Below are 20,150 nucleotides of genomic sequence, written 5' to 3' on the forward strand. Positions count from 1 at the left end.
GGAAATTGGCATGTAAGAATAATTAGTGGTTTCCTCAAAAATCCAGCACTAAGCCTTACATCTTTCTTCCACACACTCCCTCTCAGTTCTCTTCCAATGCTTCTTTGACTATCCCTGACACAATTCGCCTAAGAAATCAAATCTCTGTAGGGCATAACTTTATGTTCATAAGTTATTTTCATAGCTGCTGTTTAACATAATAGTTCAGAAATAGATGTAAAATATAATGGAAACCAAGAGGGTAAGTTTAGATGTAGTAAAAGGTAGATACTCCCCAGTATGACTGATCATATATAACCAAGATGTTGGATTTGCCTCATGTTCTTGAAAAAGGTGCTGTATCACTGAGACTATTACTAGTTTCAGCTTCATAATTCTTTGGAGAAAAGAGAGCTAAAGAATTAGCATTATATCAGACAACACACCATCCAATTTCTCTCTCCATATTGCTGGTCCAGCACACAATTAGTGCTTTGACTTCAACCTGATTAATCCTGATCTTAACTGTTTTCTAAATTAATATCAAAAGGTCAGTTTTAGGCCCATTTCGTTAGTCTCTTTGAAATAGCTGCACCATTTAATACATGTGCTGGTATTTCTTCCTATGGTCAGGGAACAGATAAAGGCATTAATCACAAAGACATCTTTCTTTTCCCTCCTAACTTTGCATCCCTCTAGTCTTCTGTTTGCTAGCTTCCCTTTTTGTCTTCAATAACCTTGGAACAGGTTCCTTTATTGTGTACAGAGACTTCTCTTCTCTCAAAACCAGCTAATATTAAAACAGTTTATAGAACTGATGACTTTTTGTTGGATTAATGATCACCAAACTAATGAGTAACATTTGTGTTCAATATTATATTATGTTGAATTTCTAATATGGCTCTGGGTTTAGAGTTCTGGGATTTGGAATACATCCATTCATATTCAAAATCTATAGCTCTCAATATTGAAGTTTCTTTAAGTTATGTACACATCTCCTTTATTTTGATTTCTCTCAATCTTCATTGTTAGTTTTTGTAACTTCATTATCATTCTTCTAAATGCATTTGACCCCTTAGCTCTGTGTTGTCTAGCTTTATCATTTATTCTGCAGCCTTGGTTCAGCTCAGCCTTCAGGTAAAAGAATGGCTCTGCTACGTCACTAATACTTCTCTCGTTCGTGTACCTCAGCTCCAGTATTCTCTACTCTCCTTTCCCTTCCATTTTTTATTTGCTGATTTCTTCGTTCATGACTTTATCTCCTCATCAAAAGATCTGTTCTGACAGATTTGTGCTGATTCATCCCAAATATTTTTTTATTTTCACATTCAGAAATAAATCCATGATCTCCACAAAATGAGTTCTCTGTTCCTTCAGTTCTGTCACCCTTCTATTTAATCAGCTCTGCACTTAATGGTAGTGTGTGAGAAGTCAGTTACCTACAGGCCTCTTACCTTATGGTAATATTCTGTTCACTCATTTTCAAGAAAAATTAGGTAAAATTGAATAGATGTGGAGAAGAATAAGTACAATGAGTGGAGCAAGGAGTCACTGATATGGGGTAGCTAAGTTATTTTTAGTGTAACAGTCTGAAGGTTTAAAAAATGTTGTTTGACTATAAAAGCATAAGGAATGTAAATGCCAAGAAAGAAGGGTTTCAGCCAAAGGCCAATGTCAACAAACAAAAAAAATAGATGTAAACTAGTAGTGAATTACTTGAAGCTGGACATTAAGAAGCTTTCTTACCAAATGGGGGAGTAGGGCTTTGAAATAGCCTCCCCAGATGACTAATGGGGGCAAAAAGAGGAGTGGCCAAAAAGGTGGTTTAATGTCTGGCAACACACCAGACTCTGACCTAAGTCTCAGAGAGTGTGCTTTATTTAGTTACATGCTCCCAATCTCATCTGTCTGGAGGTCTTGCATTACTAGATCATTCTTTAGGTCCTAGCCAGTGTCTGTCCCCTCTTACCAGTCCACACTGGGTATTTTTCAGGAGGATACTGATACGGATATGATGGTTCTACTCGTCCTCAGCTCATATCTTCTCTAAACTTTATAGCTTTCACACATGCAGAAGATTCTCATTGTTTTGTGCCCTCTGTCTCCATTTTCCCCAGGTATCCATCCTATCTTGTTGCTTCTATTTGACTATTAAACTCTCGATCTCATCCAGTAATATCTCTTCCCAGTGTCAGCATCTCATCCTCTTTCATCTTATTAAGCCCATAGTTGATCATATTGCTGTTACCTAATCTTCTTTTATCTTGTTGTTTGGAGTACTTCAGTACTATGCTGGACTCTCTTTAAAGCAGTTTCTCGTGCACCCAGTTCAAGCCATTGGCTCTATCTATGCTGATAAATTAAACATTGCCAGGGAATGTGCTTGGGTACTAAAACTTTATCATTTATTCCATTAATTGTTAACAGGTTCCTGGTATGATTTTGTTCTGGGAAAGGTAGTAGGCTGACAAATGATTCCTTAGTAGTTTGGAAGTTAGCATGAGCCAGAGTCTGTCCCCAGTAGTCAATATGAATGAAGCTACTCTGATTTGGAGACATGGAGTTTAATAGCATGGACAGGGCCAGACTGGCAGTTGGCCTTGGTACTACTACATTCACTGATGTAAATGTAACCGGTACTTCCAAATCTCTGGTGACCTCTTTATAACCACGTATTAGAAAGTGCATTCCGTCTTCCCTTAACCTGATATGGTAATTATCATCTTCTGTTTTCTTTGGTAATACTTGTGCTCCCTGAATGGCATTGCTGGGCTATGTCTGTAATTGCCTTTACATCTGTATTTCCAGTGTGTCACTGAGAAGGCGTCCTTACTAGCCCTCCATTTTTCTGTTAAGATTTCCCAGCTAGCTGTTGTTTTGCCCTTTTCATTTGCTAGATAACGTTTTCTGCAGACACCTCATAACTACCTTTCTTCCAGATCCATCTCTTCCTGCCTTGCTCTGGTACTCATTTGTTAATGAATTATGAATTCAAGCTAAAAATGATCAAATAGAATCTGAAACTGCCTGTTGCTGACCACTGAAGAGCACGTGTGATCTTCACATTGAATTTCTTTAGTTCTCAATTTCTGAGCAATATGAGTCCTATAGATTGTTCTATGAATACCATTTCAAAGATGCAGCCTTTTCTTTCTGTCTCCACTTTTCTCCAGGCTTTTGTCCTGTTATGATTCAGTTGTTGCAACATCCTTCCCTCTGACCTTTGCAAATTCAATATTCCTTTACTCTCATTCAGTTCTTGCTTCAAAGTTAATTTCCTGCCCTATCACTTTGCCCGTATCATTCTCTTTACATTCCTCCACTAACTCTCACGTTAAGTATCTTTGAGCTCAAACAGAACCAAAAGCACTCCCTGCCAGATCCAGCTTTCATCCCATTCTTGTGAGTATTACAGATTGAACTTAATGGTTCACCTGCTACTTCAAAGTTAAACTTAAGCCATTTCTCTGCCTGCCTTTAGGCATCATCGTACCCTGATGCTGCTGCATTCCTCAAGTCAAAATTTTACGTCTCTAGTTTCTACTATCCTGAGGCCTAGCACTAATTCAGAAGCTACCCCTGTCATTAGTAGTGACCCCGATGCCTTCAGAATTTACTACATGCTATTTCCTTTGCACACCCCTTGCCTTCCACATTCTAATGCACAGTGTGCTGGATCCAGCAGGAAAAGTATTTCTTTGGTGCTTGCAGTTCCTACCCAAATCCTACCCAAAATATAGCTCAATAAGCCTCAAGTCTGAAAATATGAAGGAGGAGGGGCAGGAATAACTGTAAAAACTGGACATGTTCAAACCCCATGACAGGTAGTGTAGAAGCTGAATAACTGTTGCTCACTGGATTCCATACCCAAATTCTAGTTCCACCCTTAAAGCTAACTTTGACTCTAATGCAGTAACTCATATCCACCTCAGAATGAACCATAAGTCATTTGTGGCTCTTATTCCATCCTTCACTTGTCCTGCAAGGATCCAATGGTATCTCTAAAAGAGATACGAAAAGCTTCCAGATCTAGCTCTATTGGTTGATAAGCACAACAAATCCAGAAATATCTGTAAGATATTTACTCTTGCCATTTAATGCCTCATCTCATTCCTGATATTGCTTGTCCACCAATGAATCTTTCTCTTCAGCCCCTTAATTTATTAATCTCTGATCCTAGTCTTAACCCTAACGGTAGCCCAGTCCCTCTGTCAGTCCTAGGCTAAACTGATTTGTTTTTGCAAAAAGAACAGCCATCCTAGCTTCTCATGGGACTGGTACTAAGCTTAGCTTTTTATTATGTATTCGAATTCCTGCTCTCGGCTAGCTTTATCATCACAACACATACTTGCCTTTGTTACTAGACCAGCAGTTAAGTTCTTTCATTATAATTATTAGTTAAAGCTCAGCAATAGCCATGAGGCATTCAGCCTGAACCCTAATCTTGACACTTTTGCTAGAACTGTCGCAGGGAAAGATTGCTCAGTTCATATAGCTTAAACCAAAATCAGGATCAAAGTGCTTTATTAATTTACTAATGACAGATAATTAGCTGTAATCTGTTAAGTATATATTCAGGATCAATATCAGCATTACAACAAATAAACCACAATATTAGACAACTACAAAATGTTAACAAACACCTGAAGTTTCTAAACGCAACCTCCAAAGTTTCAGTTGCACTTGCAGGCTTGCATGCATGTGAAGTGTTACATGTACAGAGCTTTACATTCATGCACATCGCCTCTCACAGGTAGTATGGGTTATGAGCACACACAATCTATTCTTGCAGTGCAGGTTCTCCTACTTGCACAAACCTCTTGTTGGAGATGTGGGTACTCCAACTCTATGTGTGCTCGTGCAGCTCCTTACAACCCACTGATCCATATGTTGGCAAGAAAGCCCCACCACAAGGTTGTATATGCATAAAGAGACAGTTGCACTGCATGCTGTCACTCCTCTAGCTGAGCGCAGGCTAGTCACAGCGTCTGACAGGGAGGCTGCTCTGTCTGGCTTAGACAGAGGTGATGCTGGCAAGGTGACTTCTATTTGTATCAGCTTGGGTTTTCATTACTGCTGTTTCCAGTCCAGACTCTCTCCCCACCCCCCATTACAAATTTTCAGGCTGCTTTTATACTTAAAGGTAACTTTGTTTCAAAAGTCTCTTTGAAGTTTTTCACCGAATCACAGAATGGTTGACACTGGAAACGACCTCTGGAGGTCATCTGGTCCAACCTCCTTGCTCAAGCAGGGCCACCAAGGGCCAGTTGCCCAGGACTGTGTCCAGACGGCTTTTGAATACCTCCAAGGATGGAAACCCTACCACCTCTCTGGGCAACATGTTCCAGTGCTTAGTCACCCTCAGTAAAAAAGTGTTTCCTGATGTTCAGAGGGAACGTCCTGTGTTCCAGTTTGTGCCCATTGCCTCTGGTCACCACTGAAAAGAGCCTGGCTCCATCCTCTTTCCACCCTCCCTTCAGATATTTATAGACATCGATGAGATCTCCCCTGAGCCTTCTCTTCCCTAGGCTGAACAGTGCCAGCTCTCAGCCTGTCTTCACAGGAGAGGTGCTTCAGTCCCTTCATCATCCCCATGGCCCTTTGCTGGACTCTCTCCAGCATGTCCATGTCTCTTGTACTGAGGCGCTCAGAACTGGACCCAGCATTCCAGGTGTGGCCTCACCAGTGGTGAGTGGAGGGGAAGGATCACCTCCCTTGACGTGCTGGCAATGCTTTTGCCTAATGCAGCCCAAGGTACCATTCACCTTCTTTGCTGCAACGGCATGTTGCTGGCTCATGTAAAGCTGTTGAACCAAGCTAATGGTTGTTTTCCTCTTTAACGTGTCCAGTCGGAGCCTGATAATAATCTTCCTTTTTAATATGATAATTTGGAGCAAACATCCTTCAGACAATTAATATACGTATACACACATACTATTCACACTCACAGTCATATCTTAGCAGGCCATGTTGTCCAGGCCATTTCCTAAAGGTGGCCACTAAAATCTCCTATAAACTCTTCATTGTTGCTGGCACCAACTATCATTTTTTACTCAGAGATTTGCAAGACCCGGTAAGTGACCTAGTTCTTCAGCCTACTTTGGATTCTTTCCTGAACTCTAATTATAAACTCAATACTAATCCTTTCCAAACAAAAGCCCAGTGTCCCATAACAGGTAAAGAACTAAGATTTCTGTCTGTTCACTGTTAGCTACAACTCTCGTCTAAACCTGTGAGTAATAACCAAGGCTTTCAATGCCTTTGAACACTGCACTAGTGATCATAAACCTTTTTGATACTTGATATATTTGTTTTTAAAGCATACATGTTTGCATCTGCCTAGATCCATTAGTTGTTTTCCATCATTTGGTCTGTTTATTGTTTTTCTCTTATTTCTGCTGCACAGTCAGGGTTCTATGTGGTTGCTTAGTTTTCTGGGTCTCCATTTAATCAATGAGAATGCTATTGCAGCTTTTCTGTAAGCTGACACTTCTTGGTGGAGCTTTTATGCCAGCACTGGACAACTTCTGTCATCTCTGATGCTCATCTGACTTTAACATTTTGTGTGGCCATTCCAGTCACTTCTCTCTACTTCTTTACAAAAAACAGAGAAAGTAGAAGTTAGTATGTTGAATGTGTTGCTCATTCACATTGATTTTTAAATAACAAAAACTGTAGCCATGCATTTTAAAGGTTGCACAAAATATTTGAGTAAGGTAGAGAGACTATTCAGTTTCAAGAAAAAATATATCTACCTAGACAATCACATTTTCATATGGTATGTTGCATCCAAATAGAAGCAATGTTATAACCTTTCAACTTCAAAAGAAACCAGACCCACAAGCCATTTACCAAAGTAGAGATTTAGCAGAAAGTGCATAATATATGGACAATCAGCAATAGGATTGCCCTGTCAGTCATCAGTACCCTTGATCAGACGGCTCATTGGCAGTAACAATTGAGTCACAGGGCTCCTTTTTTGCAAGCTTCTTAATATGATTTGGATGAACCCCAAACCAGCAGTAACAGTTTGTGTTAATTCAATTTGTGTTACAGTTTCTATCATCTAGGTGCACACATGACCCACAAAGATCCTGCTAGCTCTCTAATTGCTGACAATTAGTGAATTTTGCAAAGTGGATGTTTAGTAATCTCGCCACTAACCTCAAGCACATAAAACTTATTTCAGTTTTATTGCTGTGTAAATGGCCAAATGCAGCACTTCAAAGTTTCTATATAATTCTTCTGCAAGTTCTTCAGCATGAGACATTCAGTGGCTATGGGATATACATCTATGCCAGTAAAATTAAATTTGGAACCCACAGCTGGACTGTATTATTCTGTCTTCCAACTTGGATTTAGTTTTTGAAAGCTTAATAAACTGAACCCAAAATGATGTAAAATGCTTGTTCTTCTCTAAAAACCAGTCTTAGAATCAGGCTATGCGTTTACAAATATTTTATAGGTTCACATTAGAATGTGAAACTAGTGGCTACGCCTACTAGTCAGTTAAACAGTGTGAAGGTATTGGCCCAAGCACTATAACTCAGTTACCTATGTGGTTGTGTTGTTAGAAAGTTCCTTGGCATTATTCTCACCTAGCACTTTCCTGGATAATTCATAGATGTGGTTTAGAAGTTACTCCAGTATAGAAACCAGTAGGTAGTTTGGATGTGGCTCTCCTCTCTGGATGGTGAGCATTTACTAGTATATATGTGGCCAGTCTATGCCAGTGGGACTCAAAGTCAAAGAAAGGCTCTGGCACTCTTCAACTGATTAATATAAATGTAGCCAGTATATCTGTTCTATAGCAACTTTCTGGAGAATGCTTTCATTCTGTGGTAAATGTTCTGTAATTAAAGATAGTTGTATCACGTTCTCATTCACTCTGGGGCTGGTACTGCAGCGTGCCCAAGAGGCCGTAAATTCACTCTAGTTTATGCCTCATCAAGTCCTTAATCCATAGCAGTAGTCCTTAGCAAAAAGTTCAAATCATTATGGTATGTAAAGATGAATAAAAATGACAGGATGTTGTGGTCAGAGCAGTTTGTTATCCAGCATACGCCATACCCATGTATGCTAGAGCACTGAATATGTATGCTGGCTGCTGCACTAATTGATCTTCAGCCAAAATTTCTGTATTTCTGTTTTGACCACTGTGTTTGTAGAAGTGTGCTGTGTGTATTCAGATACCATTAATTAAGGATTTTCCACAATGTAATTTGTTTTTATTCCAGTGTGCATAGTCATAAATCTCAATGATTTCAGTATCATATGCTGTATGTAGCACTGTAGCACCATCTTGTGTGAGCTGCAAATGTAGTTTCAATATATGCAGTCAGCAATCTTCATGTGGACTGTAACAATTTTACTTAAAACCCTTTTACGTAAAACTGAAATGGGGAAACAAGACCATGAAGTAGCTCCTCCTTATAATATGTGTGCTAGATTTCATAACAGTGCATTCATTTAAGATACCTGTTTGTTAGGATGATCCGTACAAATATGAGGCATGGGATGCTGCAATCTGGATGCAATAAATATGCATTCTATCTGTTTTATGCTACAAAAATACAGAAGTAAAGCACAGAGATTAGAATCTTTGTGAGAAATAAAATGAAACTATAGTATGGGAAAGAGCTGCTAGGGAAAATTAAGTAGGAATTTTTATGAAATAGCTGTCAGGTATAAAGCTGGAAAATGCTTTTAAGTGATAGCAGGTAGCAAATGGGGCAAGGACTCAGAAATCAATGTTGATAATCAGCTATAGTGCTTTGAGGTTTCTGTGTGTTTGGAAAGATACACATGCACAGGTGCAAAAAGTGGGAAGGGAAACACGTAAAAATCTTGTTCATATGACAGAGCAAACAATGATTGGAGGCATGATTGTGGTGCATCAAATGCACTCCTACACTTTAATATCTCATACATACTTCTTTTGTTCCACCTTTTCATGCTTTAATTTGCATCTAGTTTCCCTTCATTTTTCTTCCTACTTTTACTTAGCCAATTTCAGTATACTCAATAGTTTATGTAAAAGGAATTATAGTCTTAATGCAAGTTCAACCATGGAGGAGGTAACTACTACTTCCTGCCATTGCTACGAATCCAGCATATTAAAGTGGGGTGACAGTTCTTCTATTGAATGTAATGAAAAAAAACTCTCACAGTCACTTTTAGCACTTTCAGTCTCTTCTTTTGTGATGTCAATGATCTAATTTTTCCAAGTATATTAACAGAGTTTGGGCAGTTATAAATGTATAGTAACTCTAATTCTCCTTGAGTGATTATCCATTTGAACGTTTAGGTGATGGAAACTCATGTGGTTAAGAACTCAAAGTGTAAGAATTTGTAGCCTTCATTGTAACATAAAATGCACTTTTACCCATGCGTGCTGCCTCAATGCAGCACAGGGAAAACACACATCTTCCTTTTTATATGTGACTGAGTCATAACTGTTTTCATGCCTTAGCACCTGAAGAGTCCTGAGCCACAGTGTTTTCTTACTGTTCTTCAATTAAAACTAGGGAGTTAAAAGTCAAAGTGTCTTTTACTTTTGTGGTTTTTGCTATGATTTCCTCAAACAAAATATCTAGCTTCAAACCACACTTTGCATGGGAACACATTGTATCATCCTGACTGCATCAAATGCTTGAATTCTTGGAGGAGGATCATGTAATTGCTGAATACTCAGTCTGTCAGGGTTTCAAGAGTGGAAAAAAAGATATTTAGAAAAGCTGTATTGCTGCCTTTTTTTGGTAGGTGTAATTGGTGGAGATAAGGACCTGATAAACATGGGTATTCTCATCTGGTTTTGTTTTCATATCATAAGAAATAGTGGTGTGTGACTTTAGATCATGAATATAGATATCAGGAGAGAGAGACTGTGTGATCAAGGAAGACAGCATTTGACTTCTCTGCAACCAACACTCTCCCAGCACATGGCCAAAGAATTTTGTATTAAGCTTTGATGATTGCTACAAATGCAGATCATGGAGGGAAAGAACTGGCTTACTGAATGAACATATATTGACAGATGCTGGGAAGAAAAATCTATGCTGTTTATGCATACATTTGTAGTCCATTATTCTTCTCTATCTGTCGTGTTTTGGCTACAGTTTGTGTTTGGGAGGTGTCGTGGTTTAACCTGGCAGGCAGCCAAATACCACGCAGCCGCTCACTCACTCCCCCCGCCCCCCCAGCGGGACGGGGAGAGAATCGGAAGGGTAAGAGTGAGAAAAACTCATGGGTTGAGACAGACAGTTTAATAGAACAGGGAAAAAAAAAAAAGGGAAAATAATAATGATAAAATATACAAAATGAGTGATGCACAATGCAATTGCTCACCACCCACGCTGACCGATAACCAAGTAGCGATCGGTACTTCCTGCATCATGGCTACCATTCATATACTGAGCATGACGTCACATGGCATGGAATACCCCATTGGCCAGCTGGGCTGGCTGTCCTGATTATGTTCCCTCCCATCTTGTGTACCTAGCTCAGTCAGTAGGCACGGGAGCTGTCCTTGGACTAGGAGGGCACTTAGCAACAACTGAAAACATCAGTGTGTTATCAACATTCTCCTCATACTAAATCCAAAACACAGCACTAGGAAGAAATTTAACCCTATCCCAGCCGAAACCGGGACAGGAGGCTTGAGGGAAAAAGGTTTTTTCTGCTTTCTTTTGAAGTGATAAAAGCAACTGGAAGAAAAGTTCTGTGGGTGTCAGTTGTTGACGACAGACTGCCAAAAGAAAAGTTGTATTGGTGCTTCTCTCACCATCCTTTCTAGCTCTGTACTTGTAATGTGTAGACTAAGAAGAGCTTAAGTTTCCCCTTTTGCAACACAGTTCTGGCAGCAAGCAGGTGCAGCTAATGCTAAAAGCCTTTAGTCTTGCATGCCTTGAGCATTTGTGCAGCCATCATGTCCATAGGAGCAATACATCCTGAAATCTCTTCACCTGACTCTGTAGACCTCTTCATTATTTCCTCTTAACTAGTCTTCCATTGCACCTTCCATTTTTCACTTTTAGATGCATTCATATGAGAGATTTAACTGTTTTCTAAATCAACATTAAACAAATGTAACTACCTTGTATAGTTCAGACAGTTAAAGGAATTGAGAGCAAACATAATTATTAGCAAATTGAAGATACTTACTTAGATTGAAAGTTCAATAGTAATAAACATTGCGATATGGGCTAAAAAAAGTGTCAACAGGAGTGGAGTCTGGACAATGGTATCCAAGACTTTGGGTGATTTTAGCTCTAGATCAGAAGACTCATGGCACGATTCCAACCCTACTTAAGGACTGAAATAGTTATGTAGGAGCCTGGTGGAGAGAGAATAAAAGCCATCTGTATATGTGGTCTAAAATACCACTGTGTGAGCCAAGTTGCTTCCAGTAGGTCAAACCATAATCCATTCTTTCCGCAAGCACATTTTGTGTGTTTCATTCAATGTGTGAGATACACCAAAATCCTAGACACTGCAAACCCTATGGAAAGAGAAGGGAAGTGCTGTGGTTATTTTGTATTTTACCATCCTGTATTCTGAATATTGTTAAAAAACCCTATGGAAAGAGAAGGGAAATGCTGTGGTTATTTTGTATTTTACCAAACTGTATTCTGAATATTGTTAAAAAACTCTGTGGAAAGAGAAGGGAAGTACTGTGGTTATTTTGTATTTTACCATCCTATATTCTGAATATTGTTAAAAAATCCCTGCTTTAAGTTTTTGTAATTTCTCTGCAGAAACTGTCACGGAGAATACATACCAAAACTAAAATCTGAAAGTTGTTCTGTTCAGCAATCTTTCAGGAAGTACTCACACTTTCTTCAACGCACCACTTTTGTTCCCGCTGTCTCTGTTTGACTGTATGAGGCTTATAGAAAAAATTGCTGACCTTTATTTTGTGTAGAGTACCACTTGGTTTATTAAATAGACTGTGCTGGTAGGCTAGAATCCAAATTGCACTTACCTAAGAGTGTAGTGGAAATGAAGTGGTTTTTTATCAGTGGTTTATATGCTCAGATAAATTATTTTGGTGTCTTCGTGATTGTTTTCTAGTGTCATCTAAGAATATTGTATTTAAGGACTTACTGTATGTGCAGTTTAGTAATTTCCTTTTTATTTCGTTTCTTTCACTTCAGGTAACTCTTGGAGCAATCCAGTAGAAGTGACAGCCCTTTATTCATTCGAAGGACAACAGCCGGGTGATTTGACTTTCAAAGCTGGAGACAAAATCACAGTCACAACCAAAACAGATTCCCAGTTTGATTGGTGGGAAGGAAGAATAGGAGGACAAACTGGCATCTTTCCAGCCAATTACGTTGCCATAAGTAACAACTAAACTTGTATAGAAGAAAATGTTGAAGCAGTAATATATTTAAACTGAAAAATATATTTTAACTTTTCAGATTTTATTAAAATGAGATTCTTGATCAAGACTATTCTAATACAAAATTGAAACACATTAAATGACCTTAACTTTCCCCTAAACTTATTTCTTAAATAAACAGTAGGTGATAGTCAATTTATGATGAAGTTTTATTTTTGAGCAAGTTGCTGTATAAAAAGTACTCCAGTTTGTGTCTAGTTTCAATTCTGTCTTGCTATATGGATTTATTTTTTACATGAGGGAAAAATTACAAACAATTTAAAACTAGACATGCTGAAAAAATACTGATTTCTATTAAATTATAATTTATGGTCTCTTTCTGTAATAAATGCTCTCAGATTTGCTTCAAACCATCTCTGAGTTGGAGTTCTTTACTTTTACTAAACACAGATATTTTTTCGCAGGTATAACAGAAGAAATTACCTTTATATTTAGTTTTTAAAATCACTTTAGGCATTGCAAGTTTTCTTAGTAACTACTTTAGTAGTACTTTAGTCTGGTCCCAAATGTTTGTCCTTGTTAGGCCTACAAAGACCTTTTTTTAAACAACTGTGTAATAGTTAAGCGGTTCAGCTTCTCTGATAGCTTGTCTTACATTGTCCTCACCTTTGAAGAATTTAAGCACTTGTGAAAGTTTGTTTAATAAAATGCATTAATAGTATCTCCCAGAAAATATATAAGCTTATGATGTCCCTTGATTCCTGTAGGAACTTGTTCCACAGACGGAAAGCAAGATAGAGAAATCTTCTCTGGTTCACAAGTGAGCTTGCACAACTCTTCCTGCTTCTTCCCATTTAAGATTTTTTGAATGTTTAATCCTTAAGGAAAGAGCAACATAGAGTAAATTACTGAGTAAGTAGAGTAAATTATTAACAGTATGATAGGGAAGATATTTCTGTAGGATATATGTAGTAGTGATGTATAGCACTATCATTCTCAGATTTCACCTTAATTTTGAATATTTTTGTAAATCAACTTCATCTTACAGATGCAGATATTGACTTGAAAGTTGACGTGACAAATCAGAGCAGAGGTGAGAATGAGACTTGGAGTTTTCGAGAACCAGTTTAGTTTCCTTCTCATTGCTGGTTATGCTGAAGTTGCCTCTTACATGGAGTTAATGCCAAGATGATAATGATGCTTCTTCAGTCTCGGCTTTTCCCCACTTGAAAATATATTTTGTTAAATCCACTGTTTCTTCTAACAGTGCCATGAGTATCAGATGGAAAATTAGTTTGTGTGATCTTTCCAGCAACCAAGTTGCAGTTGATCTGCTGTTATAATCTACTAATCTATCAGGTACTGTTTAGCTTTAAGTTATCCCATCTGAATGGCAAGATTAAGCCTAGTATAGAGGAAGACTTATCATCATTAGAAAATCATTCCACTCCACTCATTGACAAAAGTTTCCGGATCATTCTAGAAATCCACTCCACTCATTGGCAAAAATCATTCCGCTCCACTTATTGGCAAAAGTTTCTGGATTTCTTTTAGACTGGGCCACACATTTTTGATAAACAAACTCAATATGAGACAGAAGAGACTGAAGTTATAGTCAAATGTGTTTACTACCTTTCAGTGAAAATCCTTCATATTCTTTGTCTCATAGACAAGACCGATGTATGTGATCTGTGTTCAGACGGATCCCACCACCAAACGGATCCATACTGCTCGCAGGTATTTTTATAGAAAGTATTTTCCGACCAGTTGGAAAGAGTTACATAACCTTATGTAGCTGAATGGAGTGTTAATATATGCCTTCAGAAGAACTGTTGTAGCATCTGCCAATTTGAGGTGAGAAAGCAAATTCTGTGTTTGCCTATCTTTCAGAGACTGCATCTATTGCTTATTAAGCAAGGAAACACTGAATCATCTAATATCAAGACGCAGTGAACAGGATTAATAATAATATCATAGACTCAGAAGCTATGCCACATATTCACAAAGAATCATGCCTGCACTTATTATACCCTGTTGCTGCACTTTAGTTATGCAGTACAAGCTGAAGCATCCACTAGCAGAATTGTGCTGTAGTAATTCATTAGTCATTTCCAGAATGCTGGCTGCTTTTTCTGCCAGTATACTTGCCTTTGCGTAGAGTTGTTAAAGCTTCTTTACTCATCCCAAGTGTCTGCTTCCATGACACTGTCAGAATTTATGAACTTGCACAGTTAAATCTTTTTATTGTTTATGTAAATTCAGTTTCTTGGATTGACTTAGCTTAATTCGGGAAAAATGAAGGTTGTCTAATGTAAGTGTTCATGGTAGTCTGTAGACTCTGCAGGATAGTACTGATTAATTACTAAATTAATTACTGATTAATTACTAAATCCAAGCCACATTTTGAAGGGCAAATATTAAATGGGAAGTGTATCTCATACCTGCAAAATTCCCTTCTTCCTCTAAATATAATATGGGAAAGAGAAGATTCGGTGGATTAGCCTAATGCAAGAAAAGCCATTGGTTGTCAAAAACAAACCTTGAAGCACTACAGAACTCTACTGCCTGATTCTACATGCCTTTGACACAGGCTGGATCAACCCATGTCAGTGGGCTTAGACTAATTCCGAAAGTGGTTTAGTTATGAGCTTTACAGTAAAAGGCAGTGTGCATGATTCTGTAAGGAACAGGTAGTTATGTAGCAGGTTTTCTGCAGTAGGTCTAGGAACAAAAACCAAGAGATAAACAGAGGCACCCAAGAGATGCTTACGTTCTGGTAAGAGAGGTTTTCCATGAAAGAAAGTCCGTGTGTTCCTTTGCTACAGGATACCTGACCCAGATCCAGAAGAAAAAGAAGATATTGAAGAAGATGGTGCCTCTAGCACAAAGTATTAAATGTGTTTGTAGACCAGTTATGAGGTGCCTGGCATCTGGTTTTTCGTGGGGGGTTGGTAGGATAGATGTCTGTAGGACCAAATCAGTAGGTATCTGTACTAGAAGAGAAAAAATGGGTTATGGAGCCATGGGGTTCCCTCAAGGGGATACTTAATAAGAGGTACAGAGATTACAGGCAAAGTACTTCTGCTGTGGTGTTGAGCAGGTTCAATTCATCATCTTGCTCATATAAGCAGTTACCTTCAGCATATAAACCAACTATTTTTATTGCTCAAGCATAGTTAATCAGGCAATAGTAATTTCTCTATATATAATACAGGTACTTTCTATATTTATTTTGTGACTATATTTTATATATGGCAGCCCAATTTCCTGTCAGTCTTCGTGGGCTTTATTTTGAGCAAGGTAATTCCCAAAGTGTAATAGTTAGGACTGTATGCTCTGTGTTCAACATCATCAGGTAATTTGATCATAAATGATTTTAACATTAAATGTTTCACCATCCTAAATAGTCAAAGTAGAATTCTTTCTTGGAGGAAATCTTATGGATTACCATATTATAGGCTTCAAATTTTGAATTCCATGGTGTCCAGAAATATTTTTTTCTGTTGCACCTCTGAGCATTTTTCTCTGGATGTGATTACCGATGGGTCTGGACCAGCAGATCAGTTTTGCAATGTGCACTACAAAGAATCTTCCTTCTGACATGTCTAGCTGGTGTGTTTTCACTAATACATACACGTATTGATGACAAGTTTGCAAGAAAGTTTTTACCCATTTTATAAAATATCAAATGATTTGTCTGCTAGGAGCATTTGAATGCATCTTCCCTGCTGTCTGTGGCCTAAGGTTTATTCTTTCGGGCACTGAAATGCTTGTTGTAAATGTCACAGTTGAAGGACAAAAAGAATGCAAACTTAATTTATTCTCACCCTCAGCATGAGTTTGTATTTTGCTTGGTTTCCAGTGGACTCAGAAATATTCCTCATAATAGTTTAGAGGCCTAAATAAGTTTTTTTGAGGTAAGTCCGAGATGATTAAAGCCTTACCATCTATATTCATTTGTGATAACTTTCATTGCTTTTAACTGGAGAAAGGTAAAGGGAAGTAGTCTTGTTCCTCTGTTAACAGTTTCCGTAGTCTCCCTAAACTGTGTTTTCCCCCTACCCATATTTTCAAACCTGAGTTCTAATTAGTTCCTAAGCTCTCTCTATCACCTATAGGAAAGCACTTCTAGAGCCTTAGATGTGTGTTAAGATGATGTAGCTTCTTCACTGGTCTGAGTTTGTTCAGTGCATGCAAGTTTTTCCTTGTGAGGCTGTTCACTGTCCAATTTACTGTCATCCAGCTAACTCTTTTTTCCAGAATAAAAGCATACCGCAGAATATACATTGATGGTAACAAGACTCTATCTACCAAGTCTATCCAGCAAAAGTTCAGCTCTGTCGTGGTTTAACCCAGCAGGCAGCCAAACACCACGCAGCCAGTGGGATGGGGAGAGAATCGGAAGGGTAAGAGTGAGAAAAACTTGTAGGTTGAGATAAAGACAGTTTAATGGAACAGAAAAGGAAGGGAAAATAGCAGTAGTAGTAGTAGTAGTAGTAGTAGTAGTAGTAGTAGTAGTAATAATAATAATAATAATAATAATAATAATAATAGTGATAATAGTGATAGAATATACAAAATGAGTGATGCACAATGCAATTGCTCACCACCCGCACTGACCGATAACCAAGTAGTGATCACTACTTCCTAGAACACGCCTACCATTCATATACTGAGCATGACGTCACATGCCATGGAATACCCTGTTGGCCAGCTGGGCCAGCTGTCCTGGCTATGCTCCCTTCTAGCCCCCTGCATGCTTGGTAAAGCATGGAACCTGAATGTCCTTGACTAGCAGGGTACTTAGCAACAACTGAAAACATCAGTGTGTTATCAACATTCTCCTCATACTAAATCCAAAACACAGCACTAGGAAGAAATTTAACTCTAATTAACTCAAAATTTAACCGAAACCAGGACAGTATCCACCCCTTATTCTATACCATTTACGTCATGCCTAGTCTCACATTTTTCAATACATTCCAATTAATCACCACCACCTTTCTTGTCTTTATATATATATACACACACAGAGATATCATTCCCTTAGTCTATGGGCCATCCCTCTGAAATGTCCATTGAGTTCATTTAGTCCATGACTTTGGGCTCCATCTGTCATAACAGTCTTTCAGGGCAGGAGAGATGGTGTGTGGTATTGGATTGTTGCATCCTGAAGCCAATTCTGATTCCATTCTTGCTGTGCTTGTCCGGTTCTATCATTGATGCACTTCGCTCAGTTTCATCGGAGTTCATTCTTTATTAATCTGGGTGATTTTTACTGCTATACCATTGATAGCAACCATAGTAATAATGATATACAATATCATAGAACAATTAACATCATACAATTCAGTTCATTGGCCATTTTCACCCAGAATCAAATCCCCTCGAGGTACACACCGGACTTCCCCATCCTTTCGCATCACCCACCAAGTGCACCCAGGTCCTTGAGCAAAAGCAATCCCACAGATGGGTTTTCCCTTGCCAGAGGCAGGAGTAACCCAGACCGTCTTCCCCAGCATATTCTTATGTGCACGACAGGGACTTTATCTCCATCTACAGTACGTAAGAGTCTTGATTGGGCAGGGCCAGCTCGACTGAAAGATCCCCTAGTGTTGACTAACCAGGTGGCTTTTGCTAAATGTGTATCCCGATGCTTGAATGTCCCACCACCCATTGCTCTCAGAGTAGTCTTTAGCAGTTCATTGTATTGTTCGATTTTCCCAGAGGCCCATGCATGGCAGGGGATGTGATAGACCCACTCAATGCCATGCTTTTTGGCCCAGGTGTCTATGAGGGTGTTGCGGAAATGAGTCCCGTTGTCTGACTCAATTCTTTCTGGGGTGCCATGTCGCCATAGGACTTGCTTTTCAAGGCCCAAGATGGTGTTCCGGGCAGTGGCATGGGGCATGGGCTATGTTTCTAGCCATCTGGTGGTTGCTTCCACCATGGTGAGCACATAGCGCTTGCCATGGCGGGTTTGTGGGAGTGTGATATAATCAATCTGCCAGGCCTCCCCATATTTGTATTTCAACCATCGTCCTCCATACCAAAGAGACTTTACTTGCTTGGCCTGTTTGATTGCAGCACATGTTTCACGTTCATGGATAACCTGTGCAATAGCGTCCATGGTCAAGTCCACCCCTTGATCACGAGCCCATCTATATGTTGCATCTCTTCCTTGATGGCCTGAGGCGTCATGGGCCCACCGAACTATAAACAGTTCACCCTTATGTTGCCAGTCCAGATCCACCTGAGCCACTTCAATCTTAGCAGCCTGGTCCACCCGCTGGTTGTTTTGATGTTCTTCAGTGGCCCGACTCTTGGGTACATGAGCATCTACGTGACGTACTTTTACAGTCAGGTTCTCTACCCGGGCAGCAATATCTTGCCACAATGCGGCAGCCCAGATGGGTTTACCTCTGCGCTGCCAGTTGTTCTGCTTCCACTGCTGCAACCACCCCCACAGGGCATTTGCCACCATCCCTGAGTCAGTATAGAGATAAAGTTCTGGCCATTTTTCTTGTTCAGCAATGTCCAAGGCCAGCTGGATGGCTTTCACCTCTGCAAAATGGCTCAATTCACCTTCTCCTTCAGCAGTTTCTGCAACTTGGCGTATAGGACTCCATACCACAGCTTTCCACCTCCGATGTTTTCCCACAAGGTGACAGGACCCATCCGTGAACAGGGCATATTGCTTCTCGTTTTCTGGTAGTTTATGATACAGTGGGACCTCTTCAGCACGCATCACCTCCTCCTCTGGGGATATTCCAAAATCTTTGCCTTCTGGCCAGCTCGTGATCACCTCCAAGATTCCCGGGCGACTGGGGTTTCCTATTCGGGCCCGTTGTGTGATCAGTGCGACCCACTTACTCCACGTAGCATCGGTTGCATGATGTGTAGAGGGGACCCTCCCTTTGAACATCCAGCCCAGCACCGGCAGTCGGGGTGCCAGGAGGAGCTGTGCTTCCGTACCAACCACTTCTGAAGCAGCTCGAATCCCTTCATATGCTGCCAATATCTCCTTCTCAGTTGGAGTGTAGCGGGCCTCGGATCCTCTGTATCCCCGACTCCAGAACCCTAAGGGTCGACCTCGAGTCTCCCCTGGTGCTTTCTGCCAGAGGCTCCAGGTAGGGCCATTCTCCCTGGCTGCGGTGTAGAGCACATTCTTTACATCTTGTCCTGCCTGGACTGGCCCAAGGGCTACTGCATGAACTATCTCCTGTTTAATTTGTTCAAAGGCTTGTTGTTGCTCAGGGCCCCATTTGAAATCGTTCTTCTTCCAAGTCACTTGATAGAGAGGGCTTACAATCAGGCTGTAATCTGGAATATGCATTCTCCAAAAGCCCACAACGCCTAAGAAAGCTTGTGTTTCCTTTTTGCTAGTTGGTGGGGGCATGGCTGTTATTTTGTTGATCACATCCATTGGAATCTGACAACGTCCATCTTGCCATTTTATTCCTAAAAACTGGATCTCCTGTGCAGGTCCCTTGACCTTACTTTGTTTTATGGCAAAACCGGCCTTCAGAAGGATTTGGACTATTCTCTCCCCTTTCTCAAAAAGTTCTTCTGCTGTGTTGCCCCATACGATGATGTCATCAATGTATTGCAGGTGTTCTGGAGCCTCACCCTGTTCCAGTGCAGTGTGGATCAGTCCATGGCAAACGGTAGGGCTGTGTTTCCACCCCTGGGGCAGTCAGTTCCAGGTGTACTGGACGCCCCTCCAAGTGAAAGCAAACTGTGGCCTGCACTCTGCCGCCAAAGGGATGGAGAAGAACGCATTAGCGTTATCAATGGTGGCGTACCACTTGTCTGCCTTTGACTCCAG

The 20,150-nt window shown here is 39.9% G+C and overlaps 1 protein-coding gene across 2 annotated transcripts in view; it reads left to right on the top strand.

Moving 5' to 3' along the window:
• Nucleotides 1–12,734, top strand: part of SH3YL1 (SH3 and SYLF domain containing 1) — a 50,904-nt gene extending 38,170 nt beyond the window's left edge. The window contains exon 10 of one of the 2 annotated variants that reach the window (XM_075145146.1): nucleotides 12,135–12,734. In XM_075145146.1, coding sequence (XP_075001247.1) covers nucleotides 12,135–12,334 — 200 coding nt within the window. In that variant the 3' untranslated portion in view covers nucleotides 12,335–12,734. The remainder of the gene's footprint in view (nucleotides 1–12,134) is intronic. The other variant, XM_075145145.1, reaches the window with a different exon arrangement.
• Nucleotides 12,735–20,150: the final 7,416 nt, after the last annotated feature.

The sequence above is a fragment of the Calonectris borealis genome, chromosome 3 (assembly GCF_964195595.1).
Source record: "Calonectris borealis chromosome 3, bCalBor7.hap1.2, whole genome shotgun sequence".
Classification (NCBI taxonomy): domain Eukaryota; kingdom Metazoa; phylum Chordata; class Aves; order Procellariiformes; family Procellariidae; genus Calonectris; species Calonectris borealis.